At 46.7% G+C, this 27,453-nt stretch overlaps 1 protein-coding gene across 2 annotated transcripts in view; it reads right to left on the minus strand.

Annotated features, from left to right (window-relative positions):
* The window catches only part of nxn (nucleoredoxin), a 157,105-nt gene that overhangs the window by 58,587 nt on the left and 71,065 nt on the right, over positions 1 to 27,453 (minus strand). Inside the window, exon 1 of one of the 2 annotated variants that reach the window (XM_068008431.1) lies at positions 8,852 to 9,015. The exons of the other annotated variant lie outside the window; for it this stretch is intronic. Coding sequence (XP_067864532.1) covers positions 8,852 to 8,923 — 72 coding nt within the window. The 5' untranslated portion in view covers positions 8,924 to 9,015. Of the gene's footprint in view, positions 1 to 8,851; positions 9,016 to 27,453 lie in introns of those variants that run through there. 2 annotated transcript variants of the gene reach the window in all.

Here is a 27,453-nt window from a genome sequence, read left to right on the forward strand (position 1 = left end):
GCCTCGCAAACCTGAACTCAGCTTTTCTTTTTAAAAGACCCTGGTTGAAAAATAACAATTTTCCTGATCTTACTACACCGACCAAGAGGCCTGCCATCAATCAGGCTTTGGCCTGCCCTTTCCTCAGCCATCCTCACCGCCACTCCAGAGGAGAGAGGCTTTTCATCCCATCAGTCCGGATTAGATTCAAATGCAAACCCAGAGGTTGAAAGTGTGTTAATAAACTCCACAGCGCCCGGTCCCTGGCTGCCACAATCGTGGTGCTGCTCAACTGATCCGCAGGATGTGTGTTACTGTAGAGGATGAAGGGCCCTGTCATTATCTCCATACTTTCTCAGACAGAGGGAAGAGAATTGTTCTGTTGAAATTGAAGGTCGACAACCATCAACATCAGCTGAAGGACTGGTTTTGAACTAAGGCCTATCCCGTTGGTATGGTCCCACTACTCATTACAACACCGCTATAAAACAATTTGCTTGTACTTTACAAGGTGGAGTTGGAGGTGCTTCTGAAACGACAGTTTGAAGGGAAATAAGTAACAAAATAATTAATCTAATGTCGAAACAGTATCCCTGCATTGAAAGAGCCAAACCCCCCCCTGTGAAATTTCCTGTCAGGTCGAGTGCTAGTTCTGAAGAGGCCGGCCTAGACGCAGCACGCACTGCTGCAGCTTCTAACGGACTTCAATGTCCTGGGGTTGTGGCACGGCCCTGCCGCGAGTATTAACTCCTCGGTAAACAAGCTGTTTGAAGACACCCCGCTGGCTGGATTGGGCTGTCTTTCTGCCTGCTGTCATTAAACCTCAGCGCAAGGACAGAAAGCAGATGTGCACCAGCAACGGCACCGATCGCTGAGGCAGATTAACCCTTTCACAACCATTCAGAACATTCTATTATCTTGCACGGGACGGAGAGATGATGAACCCCATCAACTGCGGGGTCCACTCTCCCTCCACTTAACTAAATTCAGGAAGGATCTTTGTCTATGCCCTCCCTCCCCTCCCAAAATTGGACAAGACTCTCGAGATACTCAAGATTCAGACTCTTTGGTGCCTCTCTTCACCACCCCCCTCTCCCCCGCAAGGTGCTTTCCCCGCAAAGGAAGAGGGGGGGGGGGGGGGAGGGGAGGAATAGAGGAGAGGAGAGAGACAGAGGGGGAATGGAAGGAGGGAGAGGGTGAGGTAAGTGGGGAGGGGGAAGAGAGGGGAGAGGAAAAATTGAGTGGGGAGGGGAGGGAGAAAGGGGAAGGGAGAAAGAAAGATGCCACACTGATACGACTTGATTGATATACAGCTTCCAAAACATATAATATAAATTACAGAACAGGAGGTGGTCATTCGGCCCATTGTGCTTTTGCTGGTGCTAGCCCGTCAGCTGGAGCTGCCTATTGTCCCTTTCTTCCCCTGTCCTTGCCCCAGATCATCATTGTTTTGGACACATTCTTATCTTTTAATTTTATGCTCCTGTGTTTCTAAGAGGTGGGGAGGGGGGGAGGGGGCGGCGAGGGGAGGAAGAGAGGAGGGGGCGAGGGGAGGAAGAGAGGAGGGGGCGAGGGGAGGAAGAGAGGAGGGGGCGAGGGGAGGAAGAGAGGAGGGGGCGAGGGGAGGAAGAGAGGAGGGGGCGAGGGGAGGAAGAGAGGAGGGGGCGAGGGGAGGAAGAGAGGAGGGGGCGAGGGGAGGAAGAGAGGAGGGGGCGAGGGGAGGAAGAGAGGAGGGGGCGAGGGGAGGAAGAGAGGAGGGGGCGAGGGGAGGAAGAGAGGAGGGGGCGAGGGGAGGAAGAGAGGAGGGGGCGAGGGGAGGAAGAGAGGAGGGGGCGAGGGGAGGAAGAGAGGAGGGGGCGAGGGGAGGAAGAGAGGAGGGGGCGAGGGGAGGAAGAGAGGAGGGGGCGAGGGGAGGAAGAGAGGAGGGGGCGAGGGGAGGAAGAGAGGAGGGGGCGAGGGGAGGAAGAGAGGAGGGGGCGAGGGGAGGAAGAGAGGAGGGGGCGAGGGGAGGAAGAGAGGAGGGGGCGAGGGGAGGAAGAGAGGAGGGGGCGAGGGGAGGAAGAGAGGAGGGGGCGAGGGGAGGAAGAGAGGAGGGGGCGAGGGGAGGAAGAGAGGAGGGGGCGAGGGGAGGAAGAGAGGAGGGGGCGAGGGGAGGAAGAGAGGAGAGAGACAGAGGGGGAAGGGAGGGAGGGAGGGGGGGGGCGAAGGGAGAAGGGAGGAAGAAAGATGCCACACCAAAAGGACATCAACAAGAACCAGTGGTATGAAAATCATAGTTTGAGTTATAAACAAGTGGGCCATTCAATATGGTCAAACCACTAATGGGAAAGGAGCAGAACTAGAGAGGAGTGCAGAGCATGGAGGTCTCTGCACAAATAGAGTCAGCAACAGAGCAGAAATGTTTGACAAACTTTACAGTGGAGGCACAGCAAACATTTTGTTTTCAAATCCAAACAGAGTTACAACCTTTCCAAACTTCAACCACCCCCAAAGAGAAAAGAAACCAGGTGCAATTCTTTTATATTTATCCAACTCCCACATTCTGAACAGTGGGATTTCAAAATTATTTCCAGTCGTGCTCATAGATTTATTGCAGCATTTATGAAGCCAGAAACTGAACTACATTTCTGCACCTCTAACACATGCTTCCTACATGTTGTATGGAGTGGAGATTGATGTGTCCAGCGCACATTGAGCTGGATACAGTACGAGCAGGACAACATCTATCACCACTGTCAAATCCCTAGGAAATACAACAATAACTTGCATTTATATAGCGCCTTTAACATAGTAAAACGTCCCAAGGTGCTTCACAGGAGCGATTATCAAACAAAATTTGACACCGAGTCACATAAGGAGATATTAGGACAGGTGACCAAAAGTTTGGTCGAAGAAGTTGGTTTAAGGAGCGTCTTAAAGGAGGAGAGAGAGAGAGGTTGGAGAGGTTTAGGGAGGGAATTCCAGAGTTTAGGACCTAGGCAGCTGAAGGCACGGCCGCCAATGGTGGAGCGATGAAAACCGACGATGCGCAAGAGGCCAGAAATGGAGGAGCGCAGAGATCGCGGAGGGTCGTAGGGCTGGAGGAGGTCACAGAGATAGGGAGGGGTGAGGCTGTTGAAGGGATTTGAAAACAAGGGAGAATTTTAAAAATTGCTGGACTGGGAGCCAATGTAGGTCAGCGAGCACTAGGGGTGATGTGTGAATGAGGCTGTGTGTTTGTGTTTGCCAGAAAATGCATTTGGAGTTATACAGAGCATTGAAGAGCTGCTGGAAACAATCGGAGGTGATGATTAAAGAATATCGCACAGGAAGCTTATTGGCAACTGTTTTAAAGGGGCCCTTGTAGTGTATGTGTGTGTGTGTGTGTGTGTGTGTGAGATAATTTTAACAAGCAGGTTTTAGAAGTTACAGATCCTCAATTTAATAACTTTGAAATCATAGTCAGAAAATAAAAACACCCGTCTGTTTTTTTTTTATTTACAGAGATCCTGTGCTTTAGGCCGAGCCCAGTACAAGAATCAGACATATACCAAAACTAACAAGGTTGAATCTTGCGCTCTCACCTGAGCCACTGCAGGACTTGAGCATGTTTCCCCCTCTCTCCCGCTCGCTGCGCAGTGACCCCTGAGGGAAAGTACATCTCTTTTTGCAGACACGATTGGGTTTTGGCTTTGAGATTTCCGCGGTGAAATAGCCTCGGGTGCAGAGACGGCCCACTTGGTCATAGGAGTTGACAAAAGAACCACAGGGGAGATGAGGGGGAAGAAAATGTTATGCAGCGAGTTATGATGATCTGGAACGCACTGCCTGAAAGGGCGGAGGAAGCAGATTCAATAGTAACTTTCAAAAGGGAACTGGATAAATACTTGAAAAGGGAAAATTTGCAGGGGGAGTGGGACTAATTAGATAGCTCTTTCAAACAGCTGGCACAGACACGATGGGCTGAAAGGCCTCCTTCTGTGCTATGCGATTCTATAAGTGGGGGAGGGGGGAGAGAAGGGCGAAAGGGAAGAGAGGGGGGAAGGGGAAATGGAGGAGGTGGGGAAGTGGAGGGTGGAGAGGAGAGGAGGAAGTGGAGGGTGGAAGGGGAAGGGGGGGAAGAGAGAGAGAGAGAGAGAGAGAGAGAGAATATGCTGATAACTATCCCTATTAAAAGAGTTGCACACGTGTCACCAACTTCCCACCCCTTTAACCTTTCACCCTGTGCCCCTTTTATTCAGATTCTGGCCCATGAGGATTATAATTAGGATGGCATTGTCCTTTAACAGCAGATGCCTGGACTCCTAGCAGTGATCGCTGCCAAAAGCAAGGCTGCATATTTATTAATGTCAGCCTGCAAATGGCAGCTGTCGGGTTCTTAAATCTCCTGGCTCAGACCCACATGGACTTGGAATGATGCAGTTGCCACATTTACATGTTACATTAAGTAATTCCATTTACCAATGTCGCAACAGCAGGTTCGAAGCTACAGAAGTACGTACACGTGCCCAAAATATAGACAAGGCACTGAACCCCTCTTACACAAAAGTTTCACTGATTTTCTGTGCGTGCTTGTATGCTTATTTGCTGTGACAAATTAAAAAGGAAAATGCACCCATTTAACTGTCAAACAATCTGAACTACTATGTAGACATATCCGTGCACTTGATTGGATGTGTCAGTTGCCCCTTGTTATTGGGTTTTATGATTGAAAACTGCTCGTCACAGGCAAGGGTAGGAGTGACACAAAGGAGTTTTTCCACAAAGAGTGACCAACGTGTGGGAATCGGTGGGATAGTGAAGACAAAAGCCCGAGAGTCATTTAAAGCTCCTTTTATACTGCTGGCCAGATGTCGGGAGAGTGAACAGAAGCATTCCCGCCCGAGTCAGAAGGCGTAGGGTTCGAGACTGGGGCTCCAGGCCGCCCCGGCAAGTGGAGACCGGAGCTCCGGTTTGGAATTCTGGGCTGACACCCAGCGGGATACTCGCGTCTGGTGGGTGTGGGTGGCCCCCGCCTCATCGTATGGGTTGTGGGGATACCCTCCCCCCCAGTATAGGACGAGCCACCCCATCGGCTGGTATAAAGATAGTCCTGGCCATGCACGTCGCAGACGGTTAATCACCCTGCGAATCCTGCTTCACACTGTTCTCCAAGGGAACAGTGTGAAGATACGGAAACAGCGGCTGATCTCCCGCATTTACTGTTCGAACGTGGAGTTGGTCTTCCCATAATCCAGCTTCACTGTTGAGACCTACCGTTTCTGGCCAAGACGTTTTGGCCACGTGGAGTAGTGCGGTCATGACAACGGACCAAAGCTCTGCGGGACAAGAGTGTTTGCAGGTCCCAGAAAGGCCGGCGACAGTTAGGAAAACCCAGTAAAAAATGCAATACAGGCCTTCCTGGCCACAGGTCCAAAGAAGTTCCATCAGATTGATGTTAAAGTGTCTGCAGGCTACGCACAGTCCACATTGAGGGAGCCAGTGGCCAAAGAACAACATAAAAGCTGCTTTAGAAACAGCGGGACATTGTTTGGTTGCCGGGGGAGGTGGGGGGGGGGAAAGAAGGAGAATTGTGGGTTTGTCTGATGGACAAGTAAAGGTCGGCCAAATCGCCTTCCTCACCCACACTAACTTGTGCAGCATCGTAAGTGGTGGCAGCTCCCCACTCCCCGCAGCCAGCTCCCCGCAGCCAGCTCCCCACTCCCCGCAGCCAGCTCCCCACTCCCCGCAGCCAGCTCCCCACTCCCCGCAGCCAGCTCCCCACTCCCCGCAGCCAGCTCCCCACTCCCCGCAGCCAGCTCCCCACTCCCCGCAGCCAGCTCCCCACTCCCCGCAGCCAGCTCCCCACTCCCCGCAGCCAGCTCCCCACTCCCCGCAGCCAGCTCCCCACTCCCCGCAGCCAGCTCCCCACTCCCCGCAGCCAGCTCCCCACTCCCCGCAGCCAGCGTGGCGGGAACAGAACTTCAGGGCAAGATGGAGCTGAGATTCCAACTGTTCCAGAACAATGTAAATTTATTTCTGTAAAAGGATCAGGTACACGTTTCACTTAATAATGCGGCAATTCAACAACAAAAAAAAACCCTGGGAACGATTACACGATTGGCAAATGATAGAAACTAGACTTTACCAGGCAACATATGATAAGCGTTAACACCAGCACTCTGAGACTCTGTGTGAACGGGAAGATGTGTGAACCCTTGCAGACTGCCCACCCCCTGCTTATCTCTCCTCCTCTCTCCAAGGTGGTCACTCATGCAGGCAGCAGGGTTCCTCACCCAAACGGCCAGTCTTCACCTCTCAAGCCTTAACAGCGAGTGTCAGCAGGCCGTTTGACTCCCAGGGGCCTCAGGCCCAAGCCTGACACTGTCTCCGCCTGATAATCCCCACAACTTGCACTTCCCAACAAAAAACGGGAGGGGGGGTTGGGGTTCGGGAGTGGGAACCGAGGCAAAAACTGGGATCGAAGAGATGACCTTTCTGATCAGTACAGCTCAGTACTCATTTACCCAATGAGCATTCTTGTATATCTCTAAATATGTCACCGAGAGTGAGGGTCTAGTGTGTTTATGTGAAACACAAGATCAGGACCCCGATATAATTTATTTGTGCACCCCTGATCTATCCCACACCCGGGAGTACTGATGCAGAAAGCACAAAGCAAATCCATCCCCTCAGCGCAGGCAAATTAAAAACATTTTGACGAGTCAAAAAATATATACTCGTGCTACTGATTAGCAGTAGCAGACCTCGTAAAGGAAAGCACCTGAAGTCATTTAATTTCACAAGGGGTAAGTGCACTGCAATAGTAGCATAATGCTGCTGGGTACCATAATCTTCAAAATTAGCAGACATTCTCCAAATGCCAAAAGCAACTGGACCCTGCAGCAGATTTTGCTGTCAGTCATTTATTTTACAGGTCAGGATTCATTATTAACAAATGGTTAAGTTACCCCCATCCTGCACTGTTCTAATTTTAACCCTTCCCCGTTACCCCATCCTGCACTGTTCTAATTTTAACCCTTCCCTGTTACCTCATTCTGCACTGTTCTCATTTTAACCCTTCCCCATTACCTCATCCTGCACTGTTCTAATTTTAACCCTTCCCCATTACCCCATCCTGCACTGTTCTAATTTTAACCCTTCCCCATTACCTCATCCTGCACTGTTCTAATTTTAACCCTTCCCCGTTACCTCATCCTGCACTGTTCTAATTTTAACCCTTCCCCGTTACCCCATCCTGCACTGTTCTAATTTTAACCCTTCCCTGTTATTCCAGGTCACCGGAGAGTACGGGCCAGGTCCAATCTCCATTGCTGGGGAATTTCTACACATTTCTGTTCCCAGGTTACCTTTTAGCAGTTACTTCATACAAAGAACCTAACGAAAACAGATGAACTGGTTATTCATCTCATCGCTGCTTGTGGCATCTTGTGCTCGGATTAGCTGCCGTGTTTACCTACGTAAGTCTCTGCACATCATTGTACATGAAACATTTTGAGATGTAATAAATTGCTGTATAAATGCAGTCTTCCTTCCTTAACTAGAGATTCCACTTTAAAAGCAGATGGAGTCAGTGACTCCCCCCGTATCTCAGCTTTCCGATAAACATGCTGCAACAGGGCGCCAATATCCCATTAGTTTGGATCGAACCAGGGAACCGCTGCTCGGCAATGCAATTGATTCTTATTATCGTCCGTGCTCATTTTTAACTGTGCAGTTGGCACAGTCCGATATTAATTTACTGTGACTGTTTAAACATATCATGTAATCTGAGCATCTCAAGCAATGTTTGTTTCTACACATGCTGGACCTCCATTATCAGTTTTAGCTACTGCCCCCACCTTCCTACGCTGTTTCCTCATGTAAATAGCTTGACAATAGTTCTCGTAAACAGACCTCACCTCTTATGAGCTGAAATCTACATCTTTATTTCCTGGGGTGTTTGGGTTAGTCTAAGTATTAACCCTTATGGTAAATTGTTCTCTGGGGAATGGGTAGGATACCCACCTACAGAGAGTAAAAATCAATCACACCATTCAATCACTTTCCACATGTTAAACTACCTTCTAGATTTATTTACAAATAAAATCGCAGAAGCAGAAGGGCACAGGGTGGGTCCTACACAACACAATGGTTGTCAGTTTGGCTCAGTTAGTAGCACTCTGGTCTCTAAGGTTAAGGGTTTGAAATCCCACTCCAGGACTGGAGTGTGTAATCTAGGGTGACACCTCAGCACAGTACTGAGGGAGTGCTGTGTTGTTGGAGGTGCCGTCCTTCAGATGGTGCATTATAGGCTCTGTCTTCCTGCTTGGGTGGGAGGTAAAAGATCGGCAAGTCGGACCAAGGAGTTCTCCCAGTGTCTGGGCCAATATTCATTCCTCAACAAAAACCATCAAAACAGATTAATTAGTCCTTTAATTAACTTGCTGTTTATGGATCCTTACTGTATGCAAATTGACTATCTACAAAACAACAGTGACTGCACTTCAAACGAGTAATTTGGGATGTACTGAGGATTTAAAAGGCGCTATAGAGATGCAAGTTCGTTCTTTTCTTAGGAGAGAACAGTAATTTGTAAGCTCTTCAGAAAGCTGCCTGTTGTGCTTTCTTGGACAAAACAGCTGAACTCTTGCCTCTTGACACAGAGTGTAGCCTTTTGGAATATTACTCATAGAATGCACAAGTCATACGCACTCATGGTGCCTGAGCTGAAGACTAGTAGTTAGCCCTGGGGTGTACATCCCATGGACCTTCTTTGCTGTAAAACTATTCCTTTTGAAGCAAATTTTGAAAAGAATAGCGGTTAATGCAGTTGGACAGGGCCCATTAGCAACTAACAAGCACCAAACCCTATGAACATGGGGGACACCAAAATGGCCTCCTGTGCACTCACCATCAATGCAGAACCTTCAGTCATCTCGACCCTGTTCGCTGGAACTCCCTCCCTAAACCTGTCCACCTTCATCCCATGTTTAAATGCCTCTTCAAAAACGTGTCAATCATCTCCACTTCTCCGTCCATGCAATGCCATAATAAGTTTACTACATTAAAGGCGCCCACAAAATACATTGTGAAACAGGCACTCCAACAAGTCACATTACAGAACCATCTAGTCTCACATTCCTTCTGCACTGTTTACAGCAATACTGTCCTCGCACTGTTTAACATTTCTCACGTGACCGCACAACAGGAAATGTGCTGTGATTTGTTGGGCAAACACCACAACGAGAGGGATATTAGCTATTGTTGAGATGTCTTGTGTTAAAAAAAAAGTTTTTGATTTTTTTGCTCTTGGTAAACTGGGGGACGTCAGTGTTCAGGAACAGATGGAACATACTCGAGTATTGTTTCGCGCCCAGTATCGGCATCAAGCATCCCCAGATACCGTACAGCACAAGTTGGATGCAGAGTAAGGCTCCATGTAACGCAGCTCCTGTAACACCAATCGCAAAGGAGTTACGCCCCTGCCACATTGCCCTTTCCCACACCAGCAAGCTCTGTGGACCCTCTGAGCAGCAATGTTAACTTAGTGCTGCAACGTGGGCAGTGGTATGCTTTGGACTAAGACAGCTCCAAATGCATTTCACTCGCAGCTGGCAGAAAGGGGATACTTTCCTTCTATAGCATCAGCCGTGGCTCAGTGGGCAGCACTCTGAGTCAGAAGGTTAAGGGTTCAAGTCCCACTCACGAGACTTGAGCACAAAACCTAGGCTAACACTTCAGTGCAGTACTGAGGGAGCGCTGCACTGTTGGAAGGTGCCGTCTTTCAGATGAGATGTTAAACTAAGGGCCCGTCTGCCCCCTCAGGTGGATGTAAAAGGTCCCATTGCACTATTTTGAAGAAGAGCTGGGGAGTTTACCCCGTGTCTGGGGCCAATATTTATCCCTCAACCAACATCACTAAAACAGATTTTCTGGTCATTATCCCATTGCTGTTTGTGGGATCTTGCTGTGCACAATTTGGCTGTCGCATTTCCTACATTATAACAGTGGCTACACTTCAAAAGCACTTAATTGGCGGTAAAGCGCTTTGGGACGTCCTGAGGTCATGAAAGGCGCTAGATAAATGCAAGTCTGGCCTGGGACTTGGTGAAAGGGCCATGTTCTAAACCTAAGTGCTACCCAGCCCCCAACACTCCTTGGGTTGGTGCACTGAAAGCAATTGGATTCTCAGGGGCCCAGGTGATAGCACAAAATTTGAGATGATTTTTTTCTTCCCCCCCCGCCACCCCCCCCCGAGGGGCAGGAAGCCAGGAATAAATCCCATATTCACTCGGGAATTTTCAGATTAGTGCAAAAACAGGAAAAAGTACCTATACTTCCATGTTGTCTTAAGTTCTACTGTTAACAGCCTGTCCTACACGGGCAGGACCTTCCATAAACTGCATGCTCATCCAGGTCAGGGGTCACCACCTTTAAAGTGATTCAGATGAGGAGAGTTAAAGCTACGTTTCCATGGAAATGCATTTTACAGCCTTTCGCACAATAGGCTCACTTCTGGGAACCATCCTTAAGACTGACGCTAAAGTGCAAAGGTCATTAGCCATTTAAAGGTGCAGTCTCTTCCACCACCCCCCTCCTCTCACCTCCCCCCCACAACATGTCCCTCTTTCTTAATAAATAATCCTCACTCTGATACTTTGGAATCCTCTACCCCAGAGGGCTGTGGATGCTCAGTCGTTGAGTATATTCAAGACGGAGATCGATAGATTTTTGGAAACTGAGGGATATAGGGTCGGATGGGAAAGTGGAGCTGAGGCAGAAGATCAGCCATGATCTTACTGAACGGCGGAGCAGGCTCGAGGGGCTGTATGGCCTACTCCTGCTCCCATTTCTTATGTTCTTATGATACTGAATCTGCCAAATAAATTTTAAAACGGAAAGTGGAGGGGAGGGAATGGGACACCAGCTGTGTTCAGTTCTACATTCGCCACTGGCTGCCTGGTGTCCATAAAACCAGCGAGGCGGGGGGAGGGGGCCTTCGGGAAAGGAGAGGAGAAAATGGGGGAGACACAGGAGGAAATTGTAAATCGCACTTCTTTGACAATGAAAAATATTTTATTTACACACAGATACACATTCTTCATTGCTACTTTTATTCTGGTGCTCTTTTAATTCAGGTTCCCAAGTGTCAACGGGCAGGTTTCTGGCATCTATGCAGCTAAATCAGGCTCCCTTATCAGAAGTATGGGCCTAGCTTTTCATAGGTCTGCTGCCAGGACGAGTAAGTCAGATTACAAAGAATCACACAAAATGTACATCACAGAAACAGGCCATTCGGCCCAACTGGTTCATGCTGGTGTTTATGCTCCACACGAGCCTCCTCCCTCCCTAATTCATCTAACCTTATCAGCATATCCTTCTATTCCTTTCTCCCTCGTGTGTTTATCTAGCTTCCCCTTAAATGCATCTGTGCTATTCGCCTCAACTACTCCTCGTGGTAGCGAGTTCCACATTCTCACCGCTCTCTGGGTAAAGAAATTAGCAGCACAATTGCAGAAAACAGCTGAGAGACACCGGGGTCTTAGTGCCTGAGTTAAAGCACCTTACCTGCGTCCACTTGTGGTTTACAGTGTGTGTCTGATAATTCAAAGTAGCTTAATTCAAATCATCAGGTAATTTGAATTGTGCTGAAATAAAACTTCCAGTGCTGTTTTATTTCAGTTGTGTGGCGGTTTCTTGAATTAACAAGAACAGACTGTGCTTCCATGTGAAAAAAAGGTTAAACACTGCAGCGCGTGACTTAGCTATCCAAGTGCATTGTAACGACACATCACTTTTCCCTCCCTCTCACCCACACATACGTGCTGTGGAGTGATTAGAGAGAATGGACACCAGGCCTTGCTCTGCTCTTCCTTCACTATCCCACTTCACGCAGCTTAACGGCCTCCTCTCGCTCTTCTGACATCCTTTCAATGTTTTGGCAAAAACACTTCCCGCCCGTGGTACTCTTCCCCGGGGCACCTATCTCTCCCTACAGAGGTATCGCCTGACACTTTACGACTTCCACAGCCTGCACATTTCCATTAAGTTTATCGCCCCAGGAAACGTACAGGACACAGCACAAATTACCTGTCGTTTTTCCAAGAATATTACACTCGATGCGACGTGTCCTCTTTTTTTTAAAAAAAAAGCAAATTCTTTTAATAGGCAAAATCAAAAGCTTTTTTAAATGCTTCTGACACAGGAACCGTGCTATAGATTTCCCCTAACTGATTTGAAACAGTTAATAATGTTAGCTAATGCATTTCATGAAATGCTTCTCGGTTACTGACTCACTCCTCAGTTTAAAAGGCGAATGAGCAGGTTACAAAGCCCAGATTATATGAGGCACACTTGTTATTATAGCTCAAAGTGTTCTCTGCGGACACAGGACAAAATCTCTATATAGTTCACTCACTTAATTTAAAGTCACTTTCATTTCAATTTTAGCTAAATCCCCTCTTTGCCGTGAAATTGAAATTACTGGATAATTAATTTTTTTTTAAAAAAAGAGTCAAAGACTATTTCAAATTCTCCGGAGTAGGCCGAGGTCGTTCGGTGACTTTCACAATCCGCGTGGACACAAATGAAACTTTCAGAGGTCTGCTTGTTATACCTATCAGAAAAGATTGAACAGGCTGGGGCTCTTCTCTCCAGAAAAGAGAAGACTGAAGAGTGACCTGATAGAGGTCTTTAAGATTATGAAAGGGTTTGATAGGGTAGAAGTGGAGATGATATTTCCACTTGTGGGGGAGACCAGAACTAGGGGCCATAAATATAAGATAGTCACTAATAAATCCAATAGGGAATTCAGGAGAAACTTCTTTGCCCAGAGAGTGGTGAGAATGTGGAACTTGCTACCACGAGGAGTAGTTGAGGCGAATAGCATAGATGCATTTAAAGGGAAGCTGGATAAACACACGAGGGAGAAAGGAATAGAAGGATAGGCTGATAGGGCTAGTTGAAGTAGGGAGGGAGGAGGCTCGTGTGGAGCACAAACACCAGCATAGACCAGTTGGGCTGAATGGCCTGTTTCTGGGCTGTACATTCCATGTAATTCTATCTATGTAATCCTTTACTGAAACCCTAAGGACCAAAAAAACAGTGCAGCATCAGGAATGTTTAACACATTTGTTCTGGTCACCATACCACAAAAAGGGCACACACACACACACACTGGCGGGGGTGCAGAGAGGAGCAACAAATGGATCCCAGGTGTGAAAGAGAATAAACCATGAAGAAGGATTAGCGAAAGGTACACTCGAAGGTTAAGAGGGGACTGCATCAGGTATGTAAATGGTAGAGATAAAGTAAACCCACAACATTACTTCAAAGGAAGCCAGGCTAGTATGGCCTGAGGGCATCAATTTAAATTAGTTAAACACAAATTAGAGTGAAATCAGAAGGAACGTCTCCACTGAAAAGGTGATAAATGAGTTCCACCATTACGCTGTGTTTGGATCTTTACCTCTAATTTTTTTATGTCCATCAAGGTAAAGCATGTTATAGTGCTGGAGAATTTCAGGAATTTCCCATTTCAGGCATGCAGCATCACCATCTAACAATCCTCGGTCAGGTCAGGTAAAGCACAGCAAGGTACAAAGTAAAGCACCCTCTACTATGGCCCAAGCCCAGAATAGCCCTCTCCTCCCTCCCCTCCCCCCGCCGCTCAACTGCACCAGGAGGACAATTGTTCCATTTTCCACACCAGCCATCCTGTGGCCTCCAAGTGAGGTTGTAGGTAATGCCAAATTAAAGGCAATTTTGTGCCATACACGCATGCCCCACTGAGAAAGAAAGAAAATACTTGCATTTATACAGCGCCTTCCACGACCTCAGGATGTTCTACAGCGCTTTACGGCCAATGAAGTACTTTTTATACTTAAATCCCAGCCAAACTACAGCTGCGCCCAGCAGACTGCTACACACACATTGGCCAATGGTCAGGGCATAGGTGGCGAGAGATTTTTGTCAATTCATGTCTGACCACACTTTCTATCCAAAGCAATAAATCCAGCCAGAAGGAAGGTCCAGTTCAACGTTACTTGTGAAAGAAAATCGGGCGGGAGTTCAATTAAATCACCGTGGATCAACTTTTCTGCTAGTTCCCTATTAAAACAGTGTTGGCCCAAAGGTACCAGGTCACATCAGGACATTGCAAAGCAGCCACAACGCAGAAATACCTACACACACATACATACCATGCAATATACCTGTGAATCACACCTGCGGCAGGTTTTTGGGACTAATCTTTTGTCCCCTGGTATAAAAGTCACATTTGCATTTCTCTTTTTACAGTAACTAATTTTCCTCAGTAAGATAACAGCCCTTCGGGGAAGAACAATTCCGGATGGGAGAAATTTTCTTCCTGCCACACTGTAGCTGCTTTTCCCACTGGGATTTCAATAAAACAGGACAAGTTGAGGAGGCCGTTAAAAAAGCATATGGGATCCTGGGCTTCATTAATAGAGGCACAGAGTACAAAATCAAGGAAGTTATGCCAAACCTTTATAAATGTACAGAGTCGTACAACACCAGGTTATAGTCCAACAGCTTTATTTTAAATCTCAAGCTTTCGGAGCTTAGCTCCTTCGTCAGGTGAGTGAAGAAGGGTTTCCATAAAAGCATCGCATATATAGTCAGAGAACAATGTCTGGTGATTACAGATAATCTTTCCAACTGCCCGTTATCACCCCTCGGCAGAGAGATAATTACAGCAATCAAAGGAATGGATGGTGTTCAGACAGGTTTAGTCTGGGACACCTTACATTCAAGAATACTGAATACACACGGGGTCAGATAACAAAGACAGAGAGAGAGGAACCCGAAAGACATGCCAGATCATTGACACAGATACCACCATCACACGAGAGGACACCACCCACCAGGTACATGGTTCATACTCCTGTGACTCGGCCAACGTTGTCTACCTCATATGTTGCAGGAAAGGATGCCCCGGAGCACGGTACATTGGCGAGACCATGCAGACACTGCGACAACGGATGAACGGACACCGCGCAACAATCGCCAGACAGGAGGGTTCCCTCCCAGTCGGGGAACACTTCAGCAGTCAAGGACATTCAGCCTCCGATCTTCGGGTAAGCGTTCTCCAAGGCGGCCTTCGAGACACACGACAACGCAAAATCGTCGAGCAGAAGTTGATAGCTAAGTCCGCACCCATGAGGACGGCCTCAACCAGGATCTTGGGTTCATGTCACGCTACACGTTACCCCACCAGCGAAAAAAAGTTATCTGTTTTTAATACAACGGGTCATTCTCTCTCTCTCTGTGTCTTTGTTATCTGACCCCGTGTGTATTCAGTATTCTTGAATGTAAGGTGTCCCAGTCTAAACCTGTCTGAACACCATCCACTCTTTTGATTGCTGTAATTATATCCCTGCCGAGGTGTGATAACGGGCAGTTGGAAAGATTATCTGTAATCACCAGACATTGTTCTCTGACTATATATGCGATGCTTTTATGGAAACCCTTCTTCACTCACCTGACGAAGGAGCTAAGCTCCGAAAGCTTGAGATTTAAAATAAAGCTGTTGGACTATAACCTGGTGTTGTACGACTCTGTACATTTGTCCACCCCAGTCCATCACCGGCATCTCCACATCAAACCTTTATAAAACACTGGTTAGGCCTCAGCTGGGCACCACACTTTAGAAAGGATGTCAAGGCTTTAGAAAGGGTGCAGAAGAGATTTACCCGAATGGTGTCAGGGATGAGGGACTTCAGTTATGTGGAGAGACTGGGGAAGCTGGGATTGTTGTTCTTGGAGCAGAGAAGGTTAAGGGGAGATTTGATAGAGGTGTTCAAAATCATGAACGGTTTTGACAGAGTAAATAAGGAGAAAGTGTTTCCTGTTGCAGAAGGGTCGGTAACCAGAGGGCACAGGTTTAAGGTGATCAGCAAAAGAGCCAGAAGCCACATGAGGAAACATTTTTTTACCCAGCGAGTTGTTATGATCTGGAATGCGCTGCCTGAAAGGACGGTGGAAGCAGATTCAATAGTAACTTTCAAAAGGATATTGGATAAATACTTGAAGGGAAAAAAATTACAGGGTTATGGGAAAAGAGCAGGGGAACGGGACTAATTGGATAGCTCTTTCAAAGAGCCGGCACAGGCACGATGGGCCAAATGGCCTCCTCCTGTGCCGTACCTGCTACGATACTATGAGAACATAATTGGGGGGGGGGGGGGGGGGGTGGTGGGGAAGGTGTGTAATTTTTGCACCATCCTCATCAGAGCTGTGAAACCCCCCAGCAGTGCAATGGTAGACGTCCTTCCCAAGTTGGGTTGTGTCTACAGTGAGCTTTTTAAAGCTGTCTAACACGGGAGTGAAGTTTAGCCGATCACAGGTCTGTCACTGGTGGGGGGGGAATAAACAGGAACAAGTTGAGGTGATGAAGTATCACAGAACATTAAATGTACTGTGATAAAAATCACAGTGCGTATTGGTACTAAATATGACATGGATTTTAAGAAAGAAGCCAACAGATGAAAATAAATTGCTGCAGTTATTATAAATGGAACCTGCTCCCGTCATAAATGCCCCTAAATAAACAACATGCTTCCAACCTTTTCCTCCTCATTTTCTTCATCCTGGAGGGGGTTGAGAGTTGGGGTATAATACCACAGATGTGAGAAAGCCTTGGGTATTATGTCCAATCGTCACGTGTGAGGATGGTGCGTGTTGGCTGGCTATTTGACCGCAAGGGGCATCATAGCCAAATCTGATCCTGTCCTCGCCAGACACACAACAGACGTTGCTGGATCACAATCAGAAGCAGGAACACCAAACAAATTTTCCCTTCCCTAATCCAACACCACTGAGCCCAATCGTAGTGCCTATACTGATATCAACCAACGTAACACTGACCAGGGACTGAACTTGTGATCTTCCTGCTCAGCTATTCACCATCATCGAGGGATGGGATATGCTCAGCACCACTTCAGAAAACCCGGTACTGAGGATGTGTTGCACTTTCGGAGCTGCCGTCTTTCAGATGAGATGTTAAACCGAGGACCCGCCTGCCCTCTCAGGTGGACGTAAAAGATCCCACGGCCACTATTTTGAAGAAGAGCGGGGGGAGTCCACCCTGGTGTCCTGGCCAATATTTATCCCGCAACCAACATCACTAAAACAGATTACCTGGTCATTTATCTCATTGCTGTTTGCGGGATCTTGCTGTGCGCAAATTGGCTGCCGCGTTTCCTACATTACAACAGTGACTGCACTTCAAAAGTACTTCATTGGCTGCAAAGCACTTTGGGTCATCCTGAGGTTGTGAAAGGCGCTAAAGAGATGCTGTAAAACTCTCTCTTAGTTACTGTCATCGAATTAGATGCCTGGCAACTATTCGCATGCAACAGTCTGTACGTATCCTGAAGCAGGGAGCAGGTAGTTGTGATCAGTTTATTTTAAACTAGTATGATTTTCCAACTGTCCAGCTCATGATCTCCTGCCATGCAAGTTTTAGTTAACGAGTCCTCCCAAACAATTTAAACATTTACATTCTCCCACCCACTGGCAACCACCGCCCCCATCACCCATCCCTCCCCCACTTGCCCCTTGAAAATATGGTCCCCAAACTGCAGCCTTTGGTTATTGCACATCACCCTGAAAATCCTAGTGATCTGGACTGTCGATTTATTGACCGGGATCATTAGGGTCAGCCTATAAACAAGCAAGGGAGACAGGTTTCCATAGACCAGGGTTTATCCTGCTCCAGCGATGGATGTCTCATTACCACAACACAGCACGTTTAAATTACTGTTCAATACAAAAGCAGATATTTAATCTGTGTACGACCGGCTCTTGAAGCTTCCTTGTGCACTTCCAATAAACAAAAGACTCCCAATTTACTAAAGACACACATCTGTCCAGCAGGAGCCTTGTTGTGGTCAGTTGTTACGATCTGGAATGCACGGCCTGAAAGGGCGGCGGAAGCAGACTCAATAGTAACTTTCAAAAGGGAATTGGATAAATACTTGAAAAGGAAAAAAATCTGCAGGGCGGTGGGGTAAGTGCGGGGGAGTAGGACTAATTGGATAGCTCTTTCAAAGAGCCGGCACAGGCATATTGGGCCGAATGGCCTCTTGCTGTGCTGAGAGATTCTTTGATTCTAGAAAATGAATGAGACGACAGCGAACTGCTTTATTACCGTTCCAGCTCCTGCTGGACAGATGTGTGTGTTTAGTAAATTGGGAGTCTTTTGTTTATTGGAAGTTTGGAGGCACAACTCGGAAGTGCACAGGAAGGATGAGCTTCATTGTCCAACCTGTGAGAGGGTCTGCAGGTTGGACAATGCGTCAATCAAACAGCAATCAGGCTGCTAATCACCGACTGCTGCATGCCTGAAAATCACAGAACGGTTGTCACAATCAGCACTTCGATGAATCGATAGGGTCACAGACTGACCCGTCAGCTAATCCATCAACCAAATGAAAACAAAAAAAAAACGTATCTTAAGCATAGTCTCTGGTTAGCCCACGCCAACTGAATGGCATCCGGGAGTTCGCCGAAATACAGAATTGAAGCAGCAGGGAAACAGGGGGGGGCGGGGGTGGCGACGGGAGTTACACATCAGCCCCACTCACTGCCTCACTGCAACATTTGCATTTTCTTACATGGCGGTGTCACAATGGCAGTGAAATTATTTTCTTTTTGAACATAGAGACGGTGCCCCACTGTTCCGCTCCAGTTCTGGGAAGGAATGTTTACTGCTGGGGTTATGAAGATCGAACCATTTCTCTGTGGCTACCAGACCAGACAACGCCCACTGAAGTCAATAGAAATTCCTGAAATTCTTGATAGCTGGGGGAGGGGGAAGAATTGGGAGGGAGAAGTACAGCACGCAATTCCCCAAGTTTGGACATTTTTCAAAATACAGTGGACTCTCCATTATTTGCCTTTCCCCAAATAACACCAACACTTTTCACTGGAGAAGTACGAGCTATTGCTTCAATGCCCAGCCTGACACTGAATTCCTGTCTTGACGTAAATCAAGCTCGCAGCCAAAGAAAGATTAAATTCAGCCTGGGGCAACATTATTTGTATTGTACTTGCCTTCGTTCTCGTGCCTCGAGTGTTGCTGCACCTTTACACGCAAAGTCAATATTTGAGGACTCTCAATTATCTGTCGCTCGCAGCGGTTCAAGAAGGCAGCTCATCGCCACCTTCTCAAGGGCAATTAGGGATGGGCAATAAATGCTGGCCTTGCCAGCGATGCCCACATCCCATGAACGAATATTAAAAAAAACATTTTATAGACCATGACGTAGATGTTACATGTTACATACCCTGCTTAAGCCTGAATGTCTACTGGTATAACAGAGACAGATGACATCATGGCAAAATAGGTTAGCAACTGGCACATGGCCCACTTGTTCCAATGACGTGCTATATATTTGGAACTGGATTCTGGCCAAAATTCACAGCCAACTCCAAGAGTGTAGTGTAAACAATTTAATCGGCAACCGATACTCTGTTCTATATAAAGAAAGACTTATATTTATTTAGCACCTTTCATGACCTCAGGACGTCCCAAAGCACTTTACAACCAACAAAGTACTTTTTGAAATGTAGTCAACAGTTGTAATGTAGAGAAATACGGCAACTAATTTGCGCACAGCAAGATCCCACAAACAGCACTGCGATAATGACCAGATCATCTGTTTTTAGATGTTGGTTGAGGGATAAATATTGGCCAGGACACCGGGGAGAACTCCTCAGCTCTTCTTCGAAATATTGCCATGGGATCTTTCACATCCACCTGGGAGGGCAGATGGGGCCCTTCGGTCTCATTGGAAAGACGGCACCTCTGACAGTGCAGCACTCCCTCAGTACTGCACTGGGAGCGTCAGCCTAGATTTTGTGCTCAAGTCCCTGCAGCAAGGACTTGAACCTACAATCGCCTGACTCAGAAGGTGAGAGTGCTACCCACTGAGGCACAGCAGAGTGGCTCATTACCAGACTGTCAAAGCAGCCTCATACTAACTTTTCTGCTACCTGCCCCTCCTTTTCAAGGAAGTAAAGAGATCTTGCGAAACAGGCAAGAAACTTGAGTGCTTCAAGAGAACAGAATGCAATAGCACGTGCAATTAAAGAAAAAGCCATTTGGTCCTTCTAGCCTGCTCCTTCCAAAAACCAAGTACAATCTATCCCCCCCATGGACTCTACCTCACCCACGTAATCTCCAGATAGAAAGTTCTGCGTAAATACTCCCCGACCCACAGAGGTAACCTGGCAAAACTACTGCACATTCATCCCACTACACACCTCCACTATTCACAGATGACTGGCTGCCCCCTCTACTCCCAGTAACACAGGAGTCACTGGGTCCTGTGCAGTATTTGACTGTTCCAGATCTATCGCTATCCCTAAAACCACAAATCCCATCCCCAGCCAGATGTTTATCCAGCCACATGTTTTGCAGTGACTTTATTTCATACGCACGCAGGGGTAGAATTCTACTGATTTCTAAAATCCTAAGGTCTTCATGCAACATAAACACTCCCTTTAGGCATCCTGTAAGCCAACATACCTACATAATATAGTGCAATAAAAATGTTTAATTGGTGATATAATGCATGCGATTGGAGCATAGATTGCAGAAACTTGGACCTTTCAACGTTGAAAAGAGGAGACCAAGAGGAGACCTCAGGAGGTACATGATATAATAAATGGTATAGCAAAGGTACATTAGGAACACTACTCCGAATCAAAATAGTGACAGCTAAAGGAACACGGGTTCATACTGGAAAAGGCAACTGTAGAATTTTAGGTCAGGAAATTCTTTATCTCGCAAAAGCGATCAACATGTGGAATGGACTTCTGGTTAGCTGGGGAGAAAGTAGGGTCACCAACACTCCAGGATTGCCCTGGAGTCTCCAGGGATTAAAGATTAATCTTCTGGACACTGCTGCGAGCAACCTGGGAGAAAAATTGTGTGCATGTTTTCATTTTCTTAGTTATAAAAATACTGGTGATGGGAAAAATGGCTGATTGACTGGCTTGGACGGTTGGAGGCATGTGATGAAACCTCCAGGAATAGGACCAACCAGAGTTGGCAACCCTAGGAGGTGGGAAGGCAAGGCACCCGACAACCATTTAAAAATTCAACTGGATGTAATGAATTGGTAAATGCAGGTTATATTGGGATGGAGGAGTTAGCATCGGCCAAAGGTCCTTTATCCATCCGTATTGATGTGTAAACTCAACTCAAATGAAAGAGGAAATAATCTGTAGGCATTGTACAAAAATAATCCCTTCCCTTATGGAATAAAACCAACCACCACACATCAGGGGTACAATACCCTTATGTAATAACACTGCACGGAGCATTCCATTTTACTAACAGTAATGTATCACCACTTAACTAAAATAAACCCTTAGAATCCACAAACACCAACCTCTCCCCAGCCCCTTACCAAAATTACCCTCTGTAGATTTGGATGGTATTAAGTATCTTCAGCTGGCAGTGTCTCAGGGATTTGCTCTCTGCGTGCTCCCTACAGATGCTTCTGGTCACATCAAAGCACAGGGAGCCTTCAAACAGGTCACTGCAGGCCAGCAGTATAAATTGGGCAAGTTCTGTAACCTCTGGGGTTTTATTTCTGGGCAGTGCTGCACTTTAATAATTTAATCCCCAGCTATCAATCGTACATGACCACTGGCTGAATCTGACTGGAAAATATAAATTGCTACAGTTCACAACGTGTAAATCATGAAAATGGAGTAGAGTCGAGAGAGAATGCACTGAAGCAGTGTTAAAAGCTGATGTATAAATTTGCATATTAAATACCATGAACATCCCAACCTGTTTCTTTTTGGATTCATCCCCAGAGGGTCTCTGATCTCGACTGGGTCATTAATGGTACAACAAAGACAGTGCCTGCAGGCAGTGATTCCAACTTGGGTTACATTTCACCACCAACATCCGCCCACAGAGCTGCTTAGGAAGAAAGGAAAGGAAAAGGGAGAATTGCATTTATATAGCACCTTTCATGATCTCCAGATGTCCCAAAGGGCTTTACAGTGTAGTCACTGTTTTAATGTAGGAAACGAGGCAGCCAATTTGCAATCAGCAAGATCCCACAAACAGCTTTAAAATACACAAGATCATCTTTTTTACGTGTTGTTTGAGGGATAAGTGAGGTGGGGCTGATTTCAACTGGAGCTGCAGTAGGGATGCTACAATTGCCATTGGTACTTTCGGGCTGGGCAATGAGAAATCAGCTAGGGTCATAAAAACTGGATAAATATTGGCCGTGACACCGGGCAGAATTCCTTTGCTCTTCTTCGAAATAGTGCCATGGGATCTTTTACGTCCACCTGAGAGGGTAGGCGGGGCCTCGGTTTAACGTCGCTTCCAAAAGACGGCACCTCCGACAGTGCAGGGCTCCATCAGTGCTGCACTGGGAGTGTCAGCCTGGAATATGTGGCTCCGGGGAGGCTAGGGAGACATACACTGCTTCTTCCAGCTATCCTTTCCCAGTTGGGCTCTGTAGTGTACAATCTCGGGAAACATGAGGTGAAGTAAATGAAAACCACTTAACGGGGACAAAATGACAGAAGCTTACCTAGGGAAAACATAGAATCATAGAAGTTTACAACATGGAAACAGGCCCTTCGGCCCAACATGTCCATGTCGCCCAGTTTATACCACTAAGCTAGTCCCAATTGCCTGCACTTGGCCCATATCCCTCTATACCCATCTTACCCATGTAACTGTCCAAATGCTTTTTAAAAGACAAAATTGTACCCGCCTCTACTACTGCCTCTGGCAGCTCATTCCAGACACTCACCACCCTTTGAGTGAAAAAATTGCCCCTCTGGACCCTTTTGTATCTCTCCCCTCTCACCTTAAATCTATGCCCCCTCGTTATAGACTCCCCTACCTTTGGGAAAAGATTTTGACTATCTACCTTATCTATGCCCCTCATTATTTTATAGACTTCTATAAGATCACTCCTAAACCTCCTACTCTCCAGGGAAAAAAGTCTCAGTCTATCCAACCCCTCCCGATAAGTCAAACCATCAAGTCCCGGTAGCATCCTAGCAATTAAATGAATGACCAGTTCATTTGTTTTTGGTGGTGATTGTTGAAGGAGAAATGTTGGTCAAGACCTCGTGACTTAGAGGTAAATTTTATTTTTAATTCATGCAAAGAACAATACAAAAATTATAATTCTGATATAAACTCCCAGTGCATTTTTTAACTACACTCACCACTATATGTTTTTGCAGATGTTTAGAGAAAGCAGAGATCCTTTGAAAGCTGCAAAGGGCATTCAGTGTTTAAAGGGTTCAGGGTTGTGGAGGGAGTTTGGTATTACAGGGCCAACCACCTGCTTTATGGGTGGTCAGAAACTCCTGGTTTGCAAACAAGAGCTTCAGACTGGGGTTGTCATATAACTGTGGTACACAGAAATCTAAACCGTTAACATTGCAATGCTGATTTTAATCGCTCCATCACTGGCAGTCGTGCCTTCAGCTGCCTGGGCCTTAAGCTCTGGAATTCCCTCCCTAAACCTCTCCGCCTCTCTACCTCTCTCTCCTCCTTTAAGACGCTCCTTAAAACCTACTTCTTTGACCAAGCATTTTTTTCACCTGTCCTACTATCTCATGTGGTTCAGTGTCAACTTTTGTTTGATAACGCTCCTGTGAAGTGCCTTGGGATGTTTTACTACGTTAAAGACAACGGCATTAAATGGGCATCGAGCATGTGTAGGCTGTGCAATAAGGAGACATCTCATGAAAATTCTGATGGATAATCAGGAAACCCTACATTTCGTTTCCACTGTCGTGAATTCAATCCCCAACCCTTTTTCCAAATGGTGGGCAATATTTTATTCAAAGCTCAATACAGAGCTCAAACGTCATATCAGAAGAACATAAGAAATAGGAGCAGGAGTAGACCATAAGGCCCCTCGAGCCTGCTCCGCCATTCAATAAGATCATGGCTGAGTGAAGAGATTTTTCCTCATCTTGGTCCTAAATGGCCGACCCCATATGCTGAGACTATGACCCCTGGTTCTCGACTCTCCAGCCAGGGGGAAACAGCCACTCAGCATCTACCCTGTCAAACCCTCTAAGAACTTTATACATTTCAATGAGATCACCTCTCATTCTTCTAAACTCCTGAGAATATAGGCCCATTCTACACAATCTCTCCTTGGATCAGTTGAAGTCAAGTTCTGGAGGTGAAAGGACAGAGTTCTTACCCACTGTGCCATGGCAAGGCACCCCCCCCTGCTTTGAGCTGTCCTTCAATTTGTGCGACGAGACTGATTGAGGACAATAAACCCAGACACGGATACGGTCGATTGCTGCGCGAGGGGGGAGGAGTCAATCAGGTCCCCAGTCTGCCAGCCTCACTCACCCTCCCCACCCTCCCCACCCCCCCCCCCCAAAAAAAAAGCACGCTGCGGCAACTCAGCGGGAAAAGCGTACAAACGCTGGAAGCACATCAAGACTAGACCAACAGTGCGGACTGTTATCGAGTCTGGCTGGTTGCCTTCGCTGCAGCGACAAAGCGGCTGCAAAATTATCTCACCGGCCTACTGAGAAAGGCGAGGTTGCCAAGATGCAAGAATCAATGACGCTGCAATGCTCCGTAACTCCTAACGCAGTGCTCACACACCTAACTGTCAGCCACAAAGGAATGTGGCATCTCAGACGACACAAAAGAATCGGCTCAGGACAACCTAACTATTCCTCTCCACGTCTCAGCGCGAGAGAAGGGTCGTCCTTCGCAACAGAAAGAAAACAGATGTCCCACTAATTTGAAACATCCCCTCCCCATGGAGGAATTTCTCCAGAGAGATTCCCCCCTCCCCAATTTCTGATTCTTCAGATGTTTATTTTGCAGCAAGGGGCAGATGCACGGCCTCCTCTCAGGGTGCTGTCCATGCAGCCTTCAAACCGCCACTGGGAGGTGAGCAGGTGCAGGGCCTACTTAGGCATGACTTGCAGCTCCAATTATCCCTCCTCCCCACTAAGAGACATTGATGCCTCTAACTCTGGCTTCCTTGTTCCATAAGAGTCAGGTCAAGAGATGAGCAGGGCGCCCAATCTTTTTGGTTGGGATGGGTAGGGTTTGCCAACTATGGTTGGACGTATTCCTGGACGTCTCATCACATGACCATGCATCTCCAACCGCCCCACCCAGTCAAACAGCCTTTTTTTTAAAACCGCCTCCAATATTTTTATAACTAATAAACAAATGCGTTCAAAGATAATGAAAAAAACATTTTTTTAATGCCCCTATGATATTTTTCCCGGGCTGTTGCTCGCAGCTGTGTCGCAGGAGATTAATCCTCAATTCCTGGAGACTCCAGGACAATCCTGGAGGGTTGGCAACTCTAGCGGTGGGGGAAGGGAAGTCTCCCTTTTAGAGAGAGACATCCACAACCAAAGCTAATTTCAAAAAAATTTGGGACACAAATGGAATCGAGATTTGGAAATGACAAGTTCATCAAACTCCGTCTGTCGCAACAGTCAACATTGTCTGCTTGGATTCAAATACTCCAAAAAAAAAACAGAACAGTCAAGAGGGAATCATGCACACCCTCCGGTTAAATTAGATCAAATTCCTGGAAGTAGGAACTCCCTTCCTGGCTGTACAACAATTTGTGCAGTGCCCATAATTAGAGAGAGCATCACATGGATCTACAGTGAACTTGGAAGCTGTTCCCTCACCATCTACTCCCTCTCCCTTTAGTGTGTGAGACACAAGAGTCACTGGGTCCTGTGCAGAACTTCACTATTTCAGATCTACACCTACCTATGACGCAGATCAGCCATGATCTAATTGAACGGCAGAACAGGTTCGTGAGGCTGAATGGCCTCCTCCTGTTCCTATTCCTAAATCCACACGTCCCATCCCCAGGTGTTTATTGATCCTCAACTATTTTTGCAGGGCTTTGTTTCACTGGGGTAGAATTCTACTGATTTCTAAATTCCCTTGAGATCTAATACATCACAAACACTCCCTCTAGGCATCCTGTAAGACAACTTACCTACATAATATAGTGCAATGAAATGTTTAATTAGTGATATAATGCATGCGATTGGAGCAAAGATTGCAGAAACTTGGAACTTTCAGCTTTGAAAAGGGGAGACCAAGAGGAGACCTCAGAAGGTACATGATATAATAAATGGTATAGAAAAGGTACATTAGGAACACTACTCCGAATCAAAATAGTGACAGCCAAAGGGACACGGGTTCACACTGGAAAAGGCAACTGTTGAAATTTAGGTCAGGAAATTCTTCATCTCGGAAAAGCGATCAACATGTGGAATGGACTTCTGGTTAGCTGGGGAGAAAGTAGGGTTACCAACGCTCCAGGTTTGCCCTGGAGTCTCCAGGGATTAAAAGATTAATCTTCTGGACACTGCTGCGAGCAACCTGGGAGAAAAATCATTAGGGACATTAAGATAAATTGTTTGCTGATTTTCATTTTCTGTTATAAAAATACTGGAGATGGGGAAAAAGGGCTGATTGACTGGGTTGGGGCAGTTGGAGGCAGGAGGTCATGTGATACGTCCCCTGGGTGAAGGTGCTCCCACAGTGCCGTTAGGTAGGGAGCTCCAGGATTTTGACCCACCGATGATGAAGGAACGGCGATAAATGTCCAAGCCAGGATGGTGTGTGCGACATGTTGAGATGTTTCTGTGGTATGGTTTATAGGAATAAGAGTCTTTCTCGTTTCTTTCCCTCTCGCTCTCTGGATCACCCAGATGACAACTTCCATTTACATAGCATCCTTCATGTAGAAGAGAGTCTGGGAACATTTTACAAGGGTGAAAAAGACAGCTTTATGCAAGAGCTGGGGAAGATTAAGGGGCAGGGGTGGAACTTCTTAGAATTTACAGCACAGAAACAGGTCATTCGGCCTAACTGGTCTATGCTGGTGTTTATGCTCCACCCAAGCCTCCTCCCACCCCTCTTCATCTCACCCTATCAGCATATCCTCGATTGCTTTCTCCGTCATGTACCCATTTGGCTTCTCCTTTAAAGGCATCTATGCTCTTCACCTCAACTACTCCATGTGGTAGCAAGTTCCACATTGTAACCACTCTCTGGTAAAGAAGTTTCTCCTGAATTCTTTATTGGATTTATTAGGGACTATCTTGTATTTATGACCCCTAATTTTGGTCTCCCCCACAAATGGAAACATCTTCTCTACGTCTACTGTTTCAAACCCTTTCATAATTTTAAAGACCTCCATTAGGTCTCCACTCAGCCATCTCCTTTCTAGAGAAAAGAGCCCCCGCCCGCTCAATCTTGAACTGAAGGAACAGTCGAAAGGGAGACTGCTGCTAAGGGTAGGGAAGAGAGGTAGAAAGACATAGCGGTAAGAAAAGTGAAGCGATTTTGTGACAGAATTCCACAGAACAGAGCAGCAGTGGGAAACAGCAGACAATGGTGGTGAAGGAGAAAGAAATGAGAAGTGTGTCGGAGAGACACCAGGGGTGCACACTGCTCCATGTGTCTGG

The sequence above is a fragment of the Heptranchias perlo genome, chromosome 28 (assembly GCF_035084215.1).
Source record: "Heptranchias perlo isolate sHepPer1 chromosome 28, sHepPer1.hap1, whole genome shotgun sequence".
Lineage (NCBI taxonomy): Eukaryota > Metazoa > Chordata > Chondrichthyes > Hexanchiformes > Hexanchidae > Heptranchias > Heptranchias perlo.